Source organism: Branchiostoma floridae, chromosome 5 (assembly GCF_000003815.2).
Source record: "Branchiostoma floridae strain S238N-H82 chromosome 5, Bfl_VNyyK, whole genome shotgun sequence".
NCBI lineage: Eukaryota > Metazoa > Chordata > Leptocardii > Amphioxiformes > Branchiostomatidae > Branchiostoma > Branchiostoma floridae.
This window is the reverse complement of record NC_049983.1, coordinates 11,432,975-11,451,976: the sequence shown is the minus strand read 5'-3', so window position 1 is coordinate 11,451,976 and position 19,002 is coordinate 11,432,975. Positions and strand designations below refer to the sequence as shown.

General features: G+C 39.4%; 1 protein-coding gene across 1 annotated transcript in view; it reads right to left on the bottom strand.

Moving 5' to 3' along the window:
* The window catches only part of LOC118415633 (calcium/calmodulin-dependent protein kinase type 1D-like), a gene marked incomplete in the record, with an annotated part of 46,287 nt that overhangs the window by 5,090 nt on the left and 22,195 nt on the right, over positions 1-19,002 (bottom strand). The window contains 6 exon segments of the mRNA XM_035820341.1: positions 3,846-3,933; positions 5,206-5,284; positions 7,411-7,523; positions 10,799-10,874; positions 11,985-12,108; positions 12,523-12,661. Of these exon segments, the coding sequence (XP_035676234.1) occupies positions 3,846-3,933; positions 5,206-5,284; positions 7,411-7,523; positions 10,799-10,874; positions 11,985-12,108; positions 12,523-12,661 (619 nt within the window).

Here is a 19,002-nt window from a genome sequence, read left to right as displayed (position 1 = left end):
ACACCAACTCTGTCTGTCTCCTGTTTATCAATTCATTTTCCTCCACATAACACTAACTCTACCTACACCTGTACGTTAGGAACACCACTTTCCCAGCAGCTACTAGGTGAGTGCCTTTATCCACCGACAACAGAACCATCAATCTCACAGGATATTGCCATTTCCCCAAAGGCTACTTCATAACTTTGTTTGGCAACATGAAGGGTGGAAGAAAGTTGATGTAACAGCGACTGACGGAGCCTTGTAAATGGATTTCTGCCCGAGGCCATAGTTTATCTAAACAGCTCGTCTTCTTTTCCCCGTCGAACAATATTTGCACTATGACGAATTGAGGTATAGAGTAAAAAGAAGGTTGAACTTGGTTTAGAGCCAACATAGCATGCAAGATCTGTGAGGTTCTCACGATGATAAAACTACTGTAACATTCTCCTGCTATTGAATGATGTGTAATATGCTTGCCAAAAGTTTTGTTTCACTTTGAACCTCCTCAGGCAATATCTTCATCAATCGTCACAAATCACATTATTCATGATATCCACATTGCATCAATGTGTCCTATTTTAAGGCAAAGAATTTTATCAGAATCTTGCTGTGTGGATTAAAAGAAGCCTGTAGCAAGTAACTTAGGCCACCTGTTTAATCAAGCAGACTGCCTGGAGTGTTCCATATCAGGTATCTTCATCAAACACCCTGCTAAGTGGTATCAACAAGTACATGTACATATCGTCTCAGGGTGCTTTTTTATTGCTTATGAGGGTCATAATATTTTTACCATGGTAGAGAAAGCCAGGGAATAAACAACAAGGGAATAATGAATTTTAACACAACTTATTACTGATTAGCAGCACATTTCACAGAACAAGGCTAAGAGCACCTGATAACGAAGTGTAATGGAGTGGAGAGATACACGTATGGCACAACTGAATGAAGGTTTGCTACACACTGCGTAAAAAGAAAATTTTCTTCACTGTTATAAATTTGTAGTCAAAGCAGCACCAATTCTGTTCATCCTTCAGTTTGGCATGATTTCCTTGAGTTCTAAAAAGTGTAATATTTGTCATGTATATCTATGAAGAATGCTCCCATGTGTAAGAGTATGGTCTTCTATGATTGCATTGAAATTCCACAAGTTAAGCATAATGAAACTCACAGCTATCAGCTGCAATTTTTCAACCCCAGGCATACCCCAAACTACTGTCAGTACTAAAGTACAGACTAGGACGTCATGCTGCATACAAGAATATTATTCAAAGGTCAAAAACAGTTATAATAGTTAGTTGAACAAACAGTTCCATTGTTCAAGAACAGATTATATGACTTCTTTGGTTGCATACTCGTAAGCTGCTTCTCAGCATAATCTTTTTTGTTTTTCTCATTCGTTTTTCCACACCAATAACGGTTACCATGTCCTTTGCAGAACAGAGATAATCCACCAAACTTTTATCCACTAAACTCCCTTAGAGAAGCAGACAGTGAAACATTTCCAATTTCCTCTTAAGCTGCAACTCTATATTCCTTGGTGATACCAAGTATCTTAGATACATGCATCTTTCTCCGTGCCATTTCCTGTTCTTGATTGAACAGATCCCAGTGTATCCAAGAACTTAGATGTGAACAATGCTTTCTGTGATGAGAGAAGACAAACCAAGAAGGACTGAAGGGGGTGGGTCTTAGGTTGTGTGGATGTTAGTTCAACTGAGGTTAATAACAATTTGTGAAGGTCTTTTTCCTAGATTTTCTTTGCCTTCCCTTAACCCAACATTGCAAGCCATTTACCACCTTTACCTTGCCCTTTGAATGTGATTGGCCTTTTAGGATATGTCGTTCCAGAGTGAAATACAAGAAAACAAGTCATTTTTAGGAATGTCTCAAATGCTGCTATTCCAAAAAGTTAAGTCGATAAATGAATGACCATATATAAATGCAAATTCAAACCTTCATTAACACTCATACACAGAACTACATGAAAGGATAACTTCGCAAAGGAGGATAAAGGTGAATTTGGCATTTTCCATACTGCAGCTACCCATAGTATTCCATGTTTTAGATAACGTCATTATAGCTGTTGCTAAGGGACCCCTCTGCCCTCACATGAATCATAAAGACAGGCAATGGCTGGATGGGTAGCTGGGGTGGCACGGAGATAAAGCCATTTTCCATTTTGCTCCACTAACGTCATGAATACGAGCAGAAGGCACGAGGCGCTGTGGATAAAGCCCACATGAATAAGCACTGTGGAGATAGTATCACAAGGCTAAAAACTGTCTACTGGGCCAATCATGCAGAACTTTCCACCTGCATCACTCCAGGGCCATTAAGGAAAAGAAGTTGATTCTCTTTTACCCCAGGAGTTATCCCTGTGGCTGATTGCTAGGATTGAAGTTACAGGTTAGGGTAATGCCAGGATGTTTGTGGTGGATATTACTTGTTCCCATGCCCAGCAGAGATTTTGCTGAGCTTATTTTTGCTTCCTTCATGAAAATGGATATAATGGATTAATTGGACTATCACACTTCATAACAAAATTGCCAATTTGAAAGATTACTGGGAAACCAGTAAATCCAAAACTGAGTCACAATGGAACCTTATGATACTGAGGGTTAAAATGTGGGGTCGTGTGATGAATTAATGGTAGGGTGTTTGGCCTGTAACCAGAGGACCTGGGTTCAAACACGATACGCTGCCCACCTTGTGTCCTTGGGAAAGGCACTTTGCAAAATATTCCTCACTTTACTCAGGTGTAAATAAGTACCAAGCTTGAAGGTCCCATGTTTGCGGACAGCCACACCTCAAGCATGTAAAAGAACCAAACACACTGATCGAAAAGAGTAGGGAACTTTCCCTGTGAGAGTGGATCAATTACATGTATGTACATCTGTCCTGATGTGCAGTTTGTACTCTTTTGTACAAACCTGGACCGGTAACGTTATGCTAGTTTACCAGATATGCAGTACAAACAAACAAATGTGAGTGGAGAATAACACATCTCACTGTTTCACTGGATATCCTACCACATCTTTGTGACTGCTTTGACTTAAACGCACATCACAGGGAAAAAAGTTTTCCAACTTGTCAAACAGTCATCACTATCTCAAATGATCCAATAAGATAACTTGGAAATGCAATTCCATATTTTTGTGTTCTGTCTAGCCAATTTCAGTAAAGGGAATATGATACACCTCTAAGGTCAGTGTGCTCATATAGATGACTTCATGATTGCAGTGGATTTGTATGCTCCCCAAATATCGATAGTGGAACATTTAATAACACGGTCCACCTACAACGTGTACAATACCCTCAAGACTGTCTGGTTGGCAAGTTTTGAGCCAGATCACTCCTTTAGAATCAGTCAAAATTCTCATAATCTGCATGACATGACCAGGGCATGCAGCTTCTTATTTCCCATGAGGTTTTGTATCATAATGTTTCATTTCGTAGATATGCACCACCTCAGTTTTTATGACTTTCTCAGATGGTTGTCCCATGAGTTTAGACAGTATAAAGACAAATTATTGACTTTTATACCTCCCACAATGTATGAAAATGTAGCCATCTGGAAGTTCTTAATCTACTTTTAGATCCTTGCCCATTTTCCATAGATTGGTATCATATTTTACTTGATGTTTCTTTGCCTATATTGAGCTAGCTTTTGTGGACCATAAACTTTATGGACCAGGTACTGATTCAGAATTATTTTCTCTATTTCTTTAAAGACCAAAAATCATTCATAGTTCAGCCCTCGAGTTTCAACTTCCTTTTGGCACATCAAACATCTTTTGTTATACATACACGGCACCAAAATGCATAGAAACATCTATTACATGCAGGAAACTGTCAAAACCTACCCTCCACTTCTTCTTGGCAAAGTTTTTCTTCATCTGTGCACTGACAGACTGGTGGATGTCCTTGTCTCGAGCTGTGTTACCTGAGATCCTGGGGAACAGAGAAGGATTGGGGCTGCAGTGACAGTCACAGGAACATCGCAAAAGCATAGCCAGCCTATCATCCATTAACAGGTACATACAGATATGTTTTCATTTTCTAAAATGGTCACAATTTTGAACAGAAAGAAATCTGTGTACGTTCATCTGTATTTTTGTGGATGAGTTGCTTCATTGTCAATAAAGAAAGAAAGAAAGAAACCCTTAACTGCTGATTCCTTTTCTTTTGTCAGTGATTATGATAGACAACTTTGAAGAAGTCATTTATCTAAATGTGCTTCTGTGATTGCTCTTCTTATTGCTTGTGGAGCTTGAACTAAGATGCCCTTCCCTGGATTTAAACCAGTGTCTCTGAGTTACCAAGTAATTGAAACAAGGACCTCAACTGTCTGGCTGCTACCAATTGAGCTACAGGTACATCTCAATTTAGTGAGCATGCTTCCCATCAATGTCTGTCCAAGCATTTTGCTGTTCACCAATGCACCATTCCCACACTGTTTTGAAGCAGTTTTTCACATATCTCTGACAGTGGTGTTTTTATGCAGAACAAATGGCTTGATTCCACAACTCCCTGTCCCATCCATTACCAACAAAAGCTATACATCCTTTATCCCTGCCTTATTAGAAATTCCTGGTTTCAATTTCAAGGCAGCCTGCAACTTTATGATAACCCAGGTGTCATGTCAACAGTCCATCATACTCTCTGCCTTGGAACATTATTATGCTGCCTTAGGAATGACTGCTAGCTCTAGGGCTGACACAAATCTTTATGTTAAGGATATATTCAAACGGTTTTATATTCTAACGCGTTTATCTATATTACACCTGAGTATTCCTCTGAAACCTTGCAAAAGAAATTTATCCATTCAAAAGTTGCTGACTATCTTTTTTAGCTCATATGGAATTGTTATGACTAAGAGGCATTTGTACAGTAACAAATCTCAAGGTTTCTTGTTTGCATGTTATATGGTGCATTGACTTCTCTTATGGGTAATCACATACAGGCATGTCATCTATCATTGTTGTTGCCTTTGTACTTTGGGGGGAATAAGTGTTTGCTTTTAAATTACAAGCTTCTTCAACAAACTTCTGTCACTTAAGAAAGACTGTAATAACAATCAACAATTCAGCACCAGGGACAGACATATTGTTGTTGTTGCCTGGATTCCTTTTGACTGCTACATTTTGAAACACTGGCCATTTTCTCAAAACAATTATAGAGTAACACACAATCTTCACCACCACAAAAAAAGCATAGTCTTACCAGGGGTGTGATATGGCTTGGCTGCAGTTATACCTCTTCTTTACATCTATTTCTAGCAGGTTGTTGATGAAATCTTTGGCTGTTGGAAGGCAATGAAGAGAAAAATGCATTAGATACAATAGGTACAGATAATGTAGAAGTTACAAACATGTAAGGGAAATGCATTTGATGAAACTGGTGTCTTACTTTTATGTTGAGCTTGACATTTACAGTACAGTACAGTCTAGTCTTACTATTTAGTCTACTTTCATGATTTCTTGGTTATTTCTGCACCAATTTTGACCAACGTGAGATGCAGATTGATGATGTGTCATCGTCAGCTATTGTTCAAGCTTGTATAGTAAAGATTTTATGTCAGGCTCTGATATTACTTGAGTCAGACTTGGCTTCTAATCATAGTTTCAAACATCTTGATACTGTGGCTATAGGGTTTTCCTTTGTATGAACCTGACAATGTGCTGTTTACATGAAACCTAGGGCAGATTTCTGGCCATGGCCTGTAAGCTGTAGAATCCTCCAGACACCACATGTACATACCAAAACAGAAACCAAGAATCAATACAAACCCTTATTGGGAAAGGGTAGTTCTCTACAATTACAGTTTACAGTCATCATCATTTGCCAGAAATTAGACCATTCAAAAGGACGGATATTGAGTGAAACTGTAAAGATTGATTTGCTATAACCGACAGGGCAAAGCCTGGAATTTTGCCCAACAGCACAGACATCGTACATGTCCATTACAAGCATGGCCGTCTGTTATTCACGCTGAACGGAAGAAGGTTGAAATCGTAGAATGGCATTTTGCATTTTACAAAGAGGTAATCTTTGACCTTTGTCGCTACTTCCTGCCTTCCTAACAAACAGCGCTACCCCAAATAAGGAGAATTGATTGTCAAGTGCAGAGGGGAGATGACCTCTGGCCCCTGGGTTCCGCCATCACCTCCATTACTGGTAATGATGATGCCCCCCACAGGAGAGCAGGCGAGTGGAATGACCCGTACCAGCTGAGATAACAACTAATCAATAACATTTCCGGCAAAAACAGGAGAGAGGATCCGTGGCGTTTCCCTGTGTAGTTGTCACTTTGACATTGGCAATGTCAGTAACACTCAACAGTCCAGCAGTAAACATCAGAATTTGAAAAAAATCTAAAAACAAATCAATCTCCACAACTTGATACTATAAAGATAGGACATCTATCACTCTTTTTCAGCGTTACTAGTATGAATTAACACAGAAGTACATATAGCACAATATGTAGCTGTAAAAACCGATTGGGCATATCAAAGTCACCGACTGGTAATGGTCATATGTAAATGTCATTGATATGTAAGCTCTAAGACAAGACTGTGAGGCAAGACTGGATTTGATTTGTCAATCTCTTTCTTAGTCTTCCAATTAGCTGACTAACTTTTCCTTAACTGCATGTTGTTTACACCAAATTATCCAAACATTCCACAGTACTGTAAAAGCAGAAACTTTCGTGGTGGTTTAATGTTCGCGGTTTTGCCGCTTCACCGCAAACTTAAAACCACGAACATTTTTCCATGGCAGTAAGAGACTACAGTGCACGGTGCTACCGCAAACTTAAAACCACAGCGAAAAGTCCTTTTTCCCGCTACCGCGAAATTAAATCCCTCGCGAAACTAAATGCATTTACAGTATTTGGAACCTTTTCACAAACTGACCTACAGGTGGCCTTTTTTCTATATCTCACTTCACAAGAAACTTTGACATTATAGAACAGGCGTGAAAACCTCTATGGCTGCCACAGTTATTACAGTATTGTGACTAAAGGTTAGATGCCAAACTTGTTGAAAGGCTCATTGGGAAAAGTATTGATGCGCATCTACATGTGGGTAAGAAAACAACTTCCATGGATAATTCTACATGCCCTGTTATCCACAGAGTCTAATTTATATGCAAACACTCAGCTCAATCCATACTGATGTAATCTCTCATCAAGGCCCTGTGGTTTCTTAATGGAAGACAAAAGGGAGAGTCTCAAATAGATATATGTTCACTGGATATAGAGAAAATTTGAGACTTTTATCAAATGATTGATACTTAACTACTTGAAAAGACGAACAGGAATGTTAACTAGAATTGTCAAAAGTCCAGTTGACTGTACAAATCATTAGTAATTTTCCAAATCAGAGACCCGTTTAGCTGAACGAAAAGATCACTAGAGAAGGCACCTACCTGAATCTGAGATGTCATCCCAGTAGGGCGCATCATACTCAAACTCTCCTTTAATGATCTGTTTGAAGAGCTGCGTGTCATCCTCATCATAGAATGGGGGGTACCCACACAACCTGCAGCAAAACAAATTTCAACACAACGATTATACTTCAATTTAGTAGGAAATATTTTCAATATAGCTTAACATAGCTGATGTCAGTTCATGTGAGAGGTTACTTGCATATCTGGCTTAATGTTGTGAACTTGTTTATTTGACAATCTTATTGCTAACATTCACGACACAAGATGAAATTATTATCATCACCATCATAATGCGTAACAGGACATGATATGTATATTTTTTTATATTACAGCTTACCTTGGAACTCTATCAAATCTACTGTTGCTGAAATAATACTGTTTCTTAAAAAAACAGAGAACCCAATCAGGCATGTAAATGATGGAATCATCGCTGAAAGGTCTAACAACCATGTAATGAGTAATGATAAGGTTTCATAACTGAGCAGATTTATGTTTGGTGAAGTGTCCTCACTGGTGCATTTTCTCCAGGGAGCACAATGTGAATCCACAGCAAACAATACCAATTGTTTGTATTTTCTGATACAGTCTTCAGTGTGCTTGTAGCTGTTGTACATGTAACTGCTCATCTGTGCTGTAAGTTGTTACAGTATAATATAGACTATCATTCACAAAGACAGTGACGTACTGGCAGCATAGTTGCCTCTAACATAAACTTTGAGACAGATTGAGGAAAACATTACTGATATAAATTTCATTAAGAAAGATAAGCTTGTGCGTATCATTAGCGTAACCCTCTGGGAGCTAACTTAATGAAAAAGATATGATTTGTGGTCTGGAGTTGGTATCATGCTGACAGAAATGATTGGTTACAACAGTTGTAAGTTTTGTCCTCCTGCCAATGCTATCTGCACAATTATATAATGAATGGGATGGAATTGATGGTTTGTGCTAAGAATTCAGAAAGGTATGACCATTTTTCAGTGGCATATAATTCCAAGTTTATCTCAAACATTTGCCCGAAATCTTCCGTGTAATTCTTTGCAAGAAGATATGACTGATTTTTAATTGTTCAGTATGTATATAGACATTGTATGCTAGCCAGTTTCAATATTATCTCAAGATTTAGCTGTTATCATGTTCCACAGTGTATCAATCGATTTATCTGGTCTCTTCAGACTGGATACAGAAGAAGGCTGAATGTATCTATTAGATCAAATAACTCTTTTCCCATCTTCTATATCCGGTTGATTTGTATGAGATGGTGACTTCAATGTCTGAACAGCATTACCTCTCCTTTAGAAACAGAACGAGATTGATATGTACAGGCCTAACCGGAAGCTGGCAGCTACCCAGAAATCAAAGCCACGATTCTTTATATCTAATCTCCTACTTCATCTTCGTTATTGCAGCTATGTCATAGGGACTTTGCCCCAGATAATGAATGGTGAAGAAGTTATCAGCAGATGTTGTTTAATATAGATCAAAGCCAAAACAGTAATCATGAAGGCCGAGGAAATCTATTTTTGCTGGAATGTTATCACAGGAAATAATGAATGGAAAAGATTCCTATAGATACTAAGTAAAGTAATGTGCTTACTATTCATTTGCAAAAATCGAGTGCCCATAATTTTGTTGAATAATTATCCACTTGCTCTCTCTCTCTCTCACTCTTTCTCTCTATTCTCTCTCTCTCTCTACAATAATGACGATGCTATCTGCACAAGCTATCTGCACAAAATAAAAAGCGGCATTGCACCTCACCAATGTTTGAAACATTAATACCTGCCATGCCACCACTGCACAACAGTTTTCTTCTCGGTGGTTGGAATGAAGGGGAAATTGGTAATGGCTCCATAACTTTGAGGATTATTGATTTTGCAACCATTTCAAGTTCTTCAGGCCATTGTATGCTCATATACAGTCAATTGATAAGTCTACTCCTCTTACGTGTAGTTACATGACCTTGCAAGACAATCTAAGGAAATGGCAGAGGGAAAATAAAACTTAACTATCAAATGTGCACCTCGGGGTCACACGCCCACACCCATTGCTCTTATCAATCAATACAACTAAATAAATTATGCATCTATACCGGGGAGATCCAGAACAAGCGATACAAGTCCTTGACTAAATGTTCAGCACCATGGACAGGCATGTTTACCTGTGTGTGGATAGTATTCAGCACCAAGGACAGGCATGTTTACCCATGTGTGGATAGTGTTCAGCACCATGGACAGGCATGTTTACCTGTGTGTGGATAGTATTCAGCACCATGGACAGGCATGTTTACCTGTGTGTGGATAGTATTCAGCACCATGGACAGGCATGTTTACCCGTGTGTGAATAGTGTTCAGCACCATGGACAGGCATGTTTACCCGTGTGTGGATAGTATTCAGCACCAAGGACAGGCATGTTTACCCGTGTGTGGATAGTATTCAGCACCATGGAGAGGCATGTTTACCTGTGTGAGGATAGTGTTCAGCACCATGGACAGGCATGTTTACCCGTGTGAGGATAGTATTCAGCACCAAGGACAGGCATGTTTACCCATGTGTGGATAGTGTTCAGCACCACGGACAGGCATGTTTACCTGTGTGAGGATAGTGTTCAGCACCATGGACAGGCATGTTTACCCATGTGTGGATAGTGTTCAGCACCATGGACAGGCATGTTTACGTGTGTGGATAGTGTTCAGCACCATGGACAGGCATGTTTACCCGTGTGTGGATAGTGTTCAGCACCAAGGACAGGCATGTTTACCCATGTGTGGATAGTGTTCAGCACCATGGACAGGCATGTTTACCCGTGTGTGGATAGTATTCAGCACCAAGGACAGGCATGTTTACCCGTGTGTGGATAGTATTCAGCACCATGGACAGGCATGTTTACCTGTGTGAGGATAGTGTTCAGCACCATGGACAGGCATGTTTACCCGTGTGTGGATAGTGTTCAGCACCACGGACAGGCATGTTTACCCGTGTGTGGATAGTGTTCAGCACCACGGACAGGCATGTTTACCCGTGTGTGGATAGTGTTCAGCACCACGGACAGGCATGTTTACCTGTGTGTGGATAGTGTTCAGCACCATGGACAGGCATGTTTACTCGTGTGGGGATAGTGTTCAGCACCATGGACAGGCATGTTTACCCGTGTGTGGATAGTGTTCAGCACCATGGACAGGCATGTTTACCCGTGTGAGGATAGTGTTCAGCACCATGGACAGGCATGTTTACCCGTGTGTGGATAGTGTTCAGCACCATGGACAGGCATGTTTACCCGTGTGTGGATAGTGTTCAGCACCATGGACAGGCATGTTCAACTATGATATATACATGATCATTACAACAAACAAAGTGATTTACTTACAAGATGTAAGATATGACACCAATGGACCAGCAATCCACTTCCTTTCCATAAGGCCTTTGTGCTAACACTTCTGGAGCTGTAAAAGGAAGGAAAGACACAAAATGTAACTTATTAGATATGATGTCAATTGATCTACACTGAAGTTCTTGTCTATAGAGCTTTTTCATGTCTTAATGCCCCTGCAGAATGCATGTGATATAATGGTGGCATGCATTATACATGCATTATGCTTTGAAAAGAAACAAAGGGGAAGCAAGGAAAGGCAGAGATAGAATTGTACTAAAGACAGGAAAATAACTAAATCATTGGGGAAAGACAAACCTAGAGGTCTTTTTCAAACCATAGCAAAGTTTGTATAACATGTATCATAATGCAACCTTAACAACATTCCCACCCACTACATTATTTGTTGACACGGTAATACAGGGTTCAATCCTGTACTAGGATCATAGCGCATGACGAATGACCACACAAGTGCCACCGCTACATTAGGTGGGTCCAAATGTGGTCGTCTGTTTTCTGGAATCCCAACAGAGATAAAATCCGTTCGCGGAGTTGCTCTAGAAATAAACTGGAGTGCTCTTAAGCTATTACGCTGAAAGTACTTTTGACCTACAGGGTTGACATTTAACATCCTTCAGGGGGTCCCCAAAGTGGGCTCTTTTTTGTAGCAAAAAGGCAAATGAGCAGATGAGAGCCAGTTAGTCCTTGCATGCTTTTGACTGATATCAAAATATCAAAAAGGGCACACTGACAAGATGAATCACAAAGCAAAACAATGGACTATTGTTGGTGCGTAACTGTAAGCTTCGCACGCTGTGTTGCTGACACTTAAAGATGTGTTGCCTCATTGTCAGAGCAATTTGAACCAAAAAGAGGTAGCAGATGCTATGTTGTGGGATGTCCCTGTAGCTCAACTGGTAGCAGCATGATTGAGCCCCTGTTTCCAATTAGCTGGTAACTGGAGGACCCCGGTTCAAATCCTTGGAAGGGCATCTCGATTGGTGTTACACTAATCTTTCAGAAGGGACAGAGATAGGGGTTCTATGTTTGAGGAGACGCCTCAAGCATATTAAAGGGGAAGGGCTATGTGGGTGCACATCAACAGCACAAGCACTACAAGGTACAACAATGTGCCATCATTGACTGTTGATAGTGGAATTTTGAATATTAAAGGTGGACTTACCAACATATCCTGGAGTTCCACAGGCAGTAGACATGACTCCCTCTTGCTCCATCTTGGACAGACCAAAATCACTGATCATGATCTTGGAGTCCTCATCTGGGGAATAGTACAGAAGGTTCTCTGGCTGCATGTGGAATAAGAAAAAAATGAAACATCACATACAGTTTATGCTTTACCATGTTCTTCAGCATAGCAGAACAAAGATCAGTGATGGTGGACAGAGAGATGTGGAGGAGGAGGATCAAGTTTGCAGCTCATGTTGACATCTGATGATGTCTTCAACTATGATGACAATGGTCTAAACTTAAAGATAACTGGACTTTGTACTCATTATACAACATACAACATTATATGTTTATGCAAATGTAAGGCAATCAATGAATCTAGCTCTTATAGAACAACATGACAGATATGCAATTTTTTTTACCTTGCCCATCTCTTTTATCTATCCATGGTGTTGACATACACCATGATCATGGGGTGTTAAAGAATCAAAATCTTTTAGGCCTTCAGTGATTGCTTTTAAAGCGGTTCATACCTTGAGGTCCCTGTGCACCACTCCTTGGTCATGTAGATAGGCTATGGCATCTAGGATTTGTCTGACTAGACTACTGGCGTCCTTCTCAGAGTAGCTGCCTTTCTCCACTATCCTGTCAAACAACTCCCCTCCTGTAACTCTGCAACACAAGAGGAAATACAGCCATAAATCAATCAATCAAAATGGTTTCTTGCTTAGTAAACATGTCAGCACTTACCAATGTTACACTGGTGCAAAACTGTTGTATTCATTATAACCTAAACTAAATCCACATCTGTATTACTAATAACAGTGTATGTGCAGGTATATGTGCAACATAGAACACAACATACTTCACAGTTCTTCTATGTAATGCCCATAGTAACATTACGAGCAGCTGCACATGTGTTAGTTTCAAGTGAGTGGTACAAATCAAAGTGGTAAAAAGGCCAATAAAGAACATTAGAAAAATGTTACTCTTGTCGTTAATTTTGATACAGTTTATCAGGTCAAAAAGTGCTTCTAAGTTTCATATATGGCACATGGCAATTAATAACAATAATATCCTGAAAATGTTGAATGTAGTAAATAAAAAATGAAAAATACCATAGACTGCTATAAACCTAAGAAAAATGATAATTTGTACAGCACAATCACATCTATTGTTTCCCATGTGCAAAAATCCTGTGTATTCACTTTGTTAAAGTAGGCCATGAATCACATTGAAGCAATATTACACTATGGTGTACATCTCTCCATTTTTCATCCTAGTTGAAAATCTATTCATCTAAGCCATTGATTTATGACATGGGTGAAATAGCAATCTCATTGAGCTACTAAGAAGAATTGCTACCTACTATTTTTGGATATCATATTGTTCATTTGACTAAATATACCAAATTCTGAGTGACAATAGTCATAATTATATCATGTGCATAATAGCAAGAGTTTCAGCACCTTGGATACATCCACTAATGTTCAAAGAAATATCCAAGGCCACAATTACACATGATTATCAAGACGTACCAAATAAATGTCATGGACTTAAGCTCACAAAGGGAACCTTAAATGCAACGCACCAAAATGTCTACAGTGAAGGGAGAATACAGCAACCGGTGAATAAAGTTGAATGAGAATGAAATATGGCTATCTTTTTCTATCAGATAAAAGGCCTTTGAATATGCCTTTGACTTGTCACTACAGTACTTACATTTAGACACAATGTTCAACAAAAGGTAGCATATCTCTTCTAAAGATAGAAAGACAGCCCATAGTACTTTGCTTTTGCAACATTTCCGTCCTACATGTAGGTGCTGAAGGCCATGGATTCAACTTGGATATCACCGTAAATGTTGCCCTCATTCCAGGAAACACCCACACTAAATCATGGCCATCCTTCCTCATGCTGGACAACTCTGTTGCCTTAAGCACCAGAGGAGATACATTTGTCATCGTTTCTATCAAAGCCCGAGTCCGTAACGGCCTACACCCACCCACGTTACGCGCACATTTACATCCTACATCTTAAGAAGACATGTTAGAAGTTACTCTTAACATACAACTGCAGTCTTTTCCACCTACTCACACCCCCACAATGACATTTTCCCCAAACACATTATTCCAATCTGCAGTCAGTGCTAAGTATTCTTCAAACATCTTGTGGAAAAAAGTTGCTTTAAGATGGAGTGGGTGACTGGTGCACCTCATGGCTTGTCAACTGGTTGGCTTTTATTTTGCCATAAACTGCTTGTGCCTTCAGCGGTACAGGACTCACGTATTCAAGCACTCCGGATGAAAATGTAGCAGGCAATAAAGCTTTGGAGTTGCTAGGAACATGGCAGTCATCAATATCCACTACTATATGAACAATTACTAGCAGTATTTCTCTGGTGTGCCAGTACTTAAGTGGGATTTCCCTTTGGCTTGAGTCACATGCGTCCTATGCATGGCAATACAGCAACTGTCATGAATACAAATGTCCAATAAATTCAGACCCAGAGACTTCTACATTTTAGAGGAGAGCCAATTATTTACAGCTCTTGATAAAGGCCTCAGAGAGACTTTTAAAATGTAATATAATTTAATCAAAAATTAAAACTTTTGTTGGTCAAAGGAAAACAAAGTTTGCGAACAATTTGACTTTAACTCATTTTCTCCCTAACTCATTCCTAAACATCTTCCTCAAATTATGAGAATTAGGGTCCTGTAAGGCTTCTGGCATTTGGGTGGCAAATTTACACCTTATATCAGGTCTGACTTATACTTTATTGAGTTTGACCTTACCAAATTAGAATACACTGTAGCCCATCATCATAGCTATAAGCCATCGGAATGTGTAATAAGGTGGTATAGATGCAAGTACTGGTTCTTAACTTGTCTATAGGTTAATTCTAATGCATTACATGTCTGTATTGGCCCCTTCCGGTTTGTTGCATGTTAGTTATTTCCATAGGGAGGCTCACAATGTGGTGGATGGTTGATCCAGGCACAACAGTGACGTGGATTTGACAGGCATTTCATCTTCCAACAGCGCTGCGTGAGCCTGAAATGGCAGGAACTGCGCAATTTAGAGGAATTGAATTCAGGATGAGCTGCAGGGGATAACAGAGGGGTCAATCTCAATGACTTTCCGCACTCCCTGCAATTTTCTTGGACAGCCAATTTCCTTCCTTGTCTCCAGAAGGCCAAGTGAATACTGTACCTGCCATACTTGATGTCAAAAACTTGCTGAGAACAGAATGGCCAGCAGGCATCTTTACCATATCAAGCATGAAACTTCTAACATTCGAGACAAGTATTGCTCCCCCATGTAAAGGCTAATACAGTTACTATTTGTCGTAAACCCATAACATGGCAAGTTATTTGACAAACAGACACATGTTGAGGCATGGACTGCTGAGAGCCAGGAAAAATACATGTACATGTAATGGAAATGATACGATGTATTTTTCTTTGCCAGGGAGGAATACATAAAATCAAGTTTACATTGTATGATGGTGTACGAATGCAGCTGCAGAACACAGATCAAATCGTAGCAGGAAAACTAAGAAGTTGTGATATGAAAAGAATTACTACTGTTTAGATATATCAAATATATTATCAATGGTTTATCTCAAATGTCTATATTAGTGCCTTAAACTGCTTGACACCTCAACTAAATAAGTAAAAAGCATATTGACATCAAAACTGTTGTCATACACCAGTTTGAAATTGTTTTTCATAATGAGAAATAAAACTTGTACAGCATTTCATTCAGCTTTTCATACAGCCAGCTAGGAAACCTGTCACACAGTACTATGAAGTTGGTGTAGTATCACCATGCCCTTGCTTCACATACAATGCAACCAACAGCAGCAGCAACTAAAGCAATGGAGGGTGAAGAAACCAAGCAACACTTGAGACATTGTCATTCCCCACGCATACCACTAAATCTGGCTTAAGATCACTGATTGAAAATGATTGTGTGCACATTGCAATGGACACCCACTCTTTCCTGTAACTTGGTCTTCTATTGGTGCAGGTGGCAGGGGGATGAGGCTTAATGCCGTCCACGGGTATTTCTTCAGTACCTAAAGGGATTTTCTGCAGTGGTGCAGATGTCATTTTCATCCCCAGCATCTGTCATAAGACCCATTTCAAGATCAGCAGTCTGGGTTTATGTGCTCTGCCCAAAGGACAAGTCGAACCAAACTACACCTTAAACTGGGGTTTCTATGTGGAGACCTCTAGAAAAAGGCTATAAGAATATTTCATATCCATCCATGTTCCTTTAATGTATGGGTTTAGGTCTAATGATCTACTCAGTTACTTTCCCAATGGTTTTAATTTGCAGTAGGAGAGAAAGGAGATTTTGGTGACATCTTAGTTTGTGGTCGAAAAAATTCTGTACTACAGTCATAATACATTGGAAAAATACATATTTGCAGTGTCACAGACTTCTCATGGAGAGTTCATTGTAAAAACTGCAAAAATAAAGCCACAGCAAACGTTTTAAGACGTACAGTAGATTGCCATCAAATGTGTACTTTTGTTACCTCCCTTAGAAATACATGTATGAAAGATTTAGCTGCAAGAATGAATATTGGAATTTTATTGACCTGCTCTTAAATACATGTACAGGCAAGACAAAAGCATGCCAAACTTAGAATAAAACAGAAACTGTTTTTGTCTCATTAAGGACGGATCACATCTAGCAATGGTCAATGCTTATGAGAGTCTAGCTATAGAGACTAGGAAAAATTCCTTTCCCTGTATGCTTTTATCCCTTGATTGATTGCTTCAGAACCCTAGGCTTGTTCAGAGCCTGAGATAGTTAAACTAATGACAAGGTCACGGCTATGTGCACATGGCTCAGGTGTTTCGTAATGAGTCTCAGCTGGCATTGGCATTACAGTACTTTTAAACAAGACATGGACTTGGATACTGTCCAAATAACCAGAAAGCAATACAGCGGGGTATTTTCTCTGTATACATTTTTACTATTGAGAACCATAACCATTTGCTACAAGATATATCATTCCAGTTCCAACAATTTTGGACTCCCTTGTTTTTTCATTTCTTTCATTCATTCATACCAAAGACCATAGATGCTTTGAATTTATTTTCATTCTGTTGATTAAGATCTAAAAACTGTTGAGTTCGTGAAATTCAGCATGGTCAATCAATTTGTTGTCTTTGCCCTGTCACTGGCTTCCTTTTCTAAATAAAAATCTGAGCAATTTGTGCATCTCACAAATGCACATTCAAATACCTGAACAGAGGATTACATATGTATCAGCCAGGTTTGACCTCTAGCTAAAAATATAAAGGGTTCAGTCCCATCCACTTTTCTTCTTAAACCTTATATATACCTACTACTTAAACCTTAGGATATATCATTTGAGAGCAGAATTCCCACCTATGTGCTCAAACAAAATGCATTAACATTAAATGTATCCCTTGGCAACATAACCATTAGTGACCCTCTTGTAACAGGTAACATATACATAAAGATGACAGATAGATTTGCCTACACCTGTTAAACAATAAAGGGCCTTTCACGGTTTATCGTAAATCAAACACTGCAGACCCGTCCCAAGACCATGAATAATTGGAACCATTGTCCACTTCTCAATGTCACACGTCCTTCTCACATGCTCACTAATGGAGGATACGGCTGACATTTGCCCAACTTGTTAGCTAGAGGTCAAACCTGGCTGATACTATAAGTGAAATTTATCCGTCAGGTCTTTCTGTGCTTTGATTAAGATGACGTCCTGACTTACGTCAATGGAACACCATGGCAAATTTCCCTTTTCACCACAGGAAGTGCGTGATAACGAATTAAAAGACATTTCATTAGGCTGTAAAGACGGGAAAACTAAGATTGAAAGATCACCCACACATCCACACTGCCAAACATGTACAGCTATGATTGCAAATACTGTACTTAGGGAATGTGATTACTGAATGCTATAGGGGAGGCCTTCAATGCTGGTTAAAGGATGTGCACTCACGTTCTACATAACATGGAAAATCTTTTGATACAACAAATCCCAGTGGCATTCATCAGACTGAAATAAGGAGAGAACTTGCCTGCAGTTTCATAATCTTGGCAAAGAATAATTACTTAATATGCAATCTTCCCCAGGCTCACTGCTCATCAAGATGCTAAACCACACCTAAATTGCATTTATACCCCAAAGAGGGATTCCCCCTCCCACATGTACATGTAACAGAGACGTGTTGCCTGTGAATAAAGATGTTGTGACGTACAGCCCATACGAAGTTGTGATTGTAGAAGTAATAAAGCCATTTTTAGGGAGTTAAAGGGATGAGTCTTGATGGCAAAAAAGCTGATAACGGCATTGGGTGCAATCAATCACTTCTTACATACACATGTACTACATGTAGTTCCATTCACCTGCAAGCCAGCAGCAATCCCTATAGAGAAGGGCATTTCATTCTTGTGGGGGGGGGGGTGTTTCTACCTGCAGTTGGGAGCAAGGCCAATGATTGGCTGTCACAAGCAGCTGAATATGATTTGAACGGCATGTGTACACTTCATGAGCCATTAATGAATGGAGTAGAAGAGGAAAGAAAAAATTGTAGTTTGTGATAGAAAAAATATGACATATATACTGTATACAGTCATATAAATATGTTTAAAGACTCGTTGATGTGGGTTATTTTTGCCACTGTCAAAGAGTAATACTTGGATAATGCCTGTTTTCCAGTTACAACTGTAGTTTATTATCATAATCTTTTGCCATGCAAGAAGTAGACATAAGAACATGCACTGTCCGTGGTGCTGAATGTATGGATATTCTTCATAAATAATTCCACAGGATATCATAATAGTAATACTGCCAGATAAGAAAAATACATGGATTTAAAAGAATTTCAACAGATGTACCAATGAACCATCAGTAATCCTGAGGTATAAACACTTCAGGTATCAAGGTGTTCAAGACAGTCTTCAGAAGGCCTCTATAGCAACATCTTTTTTTGATGTGGTGGTAT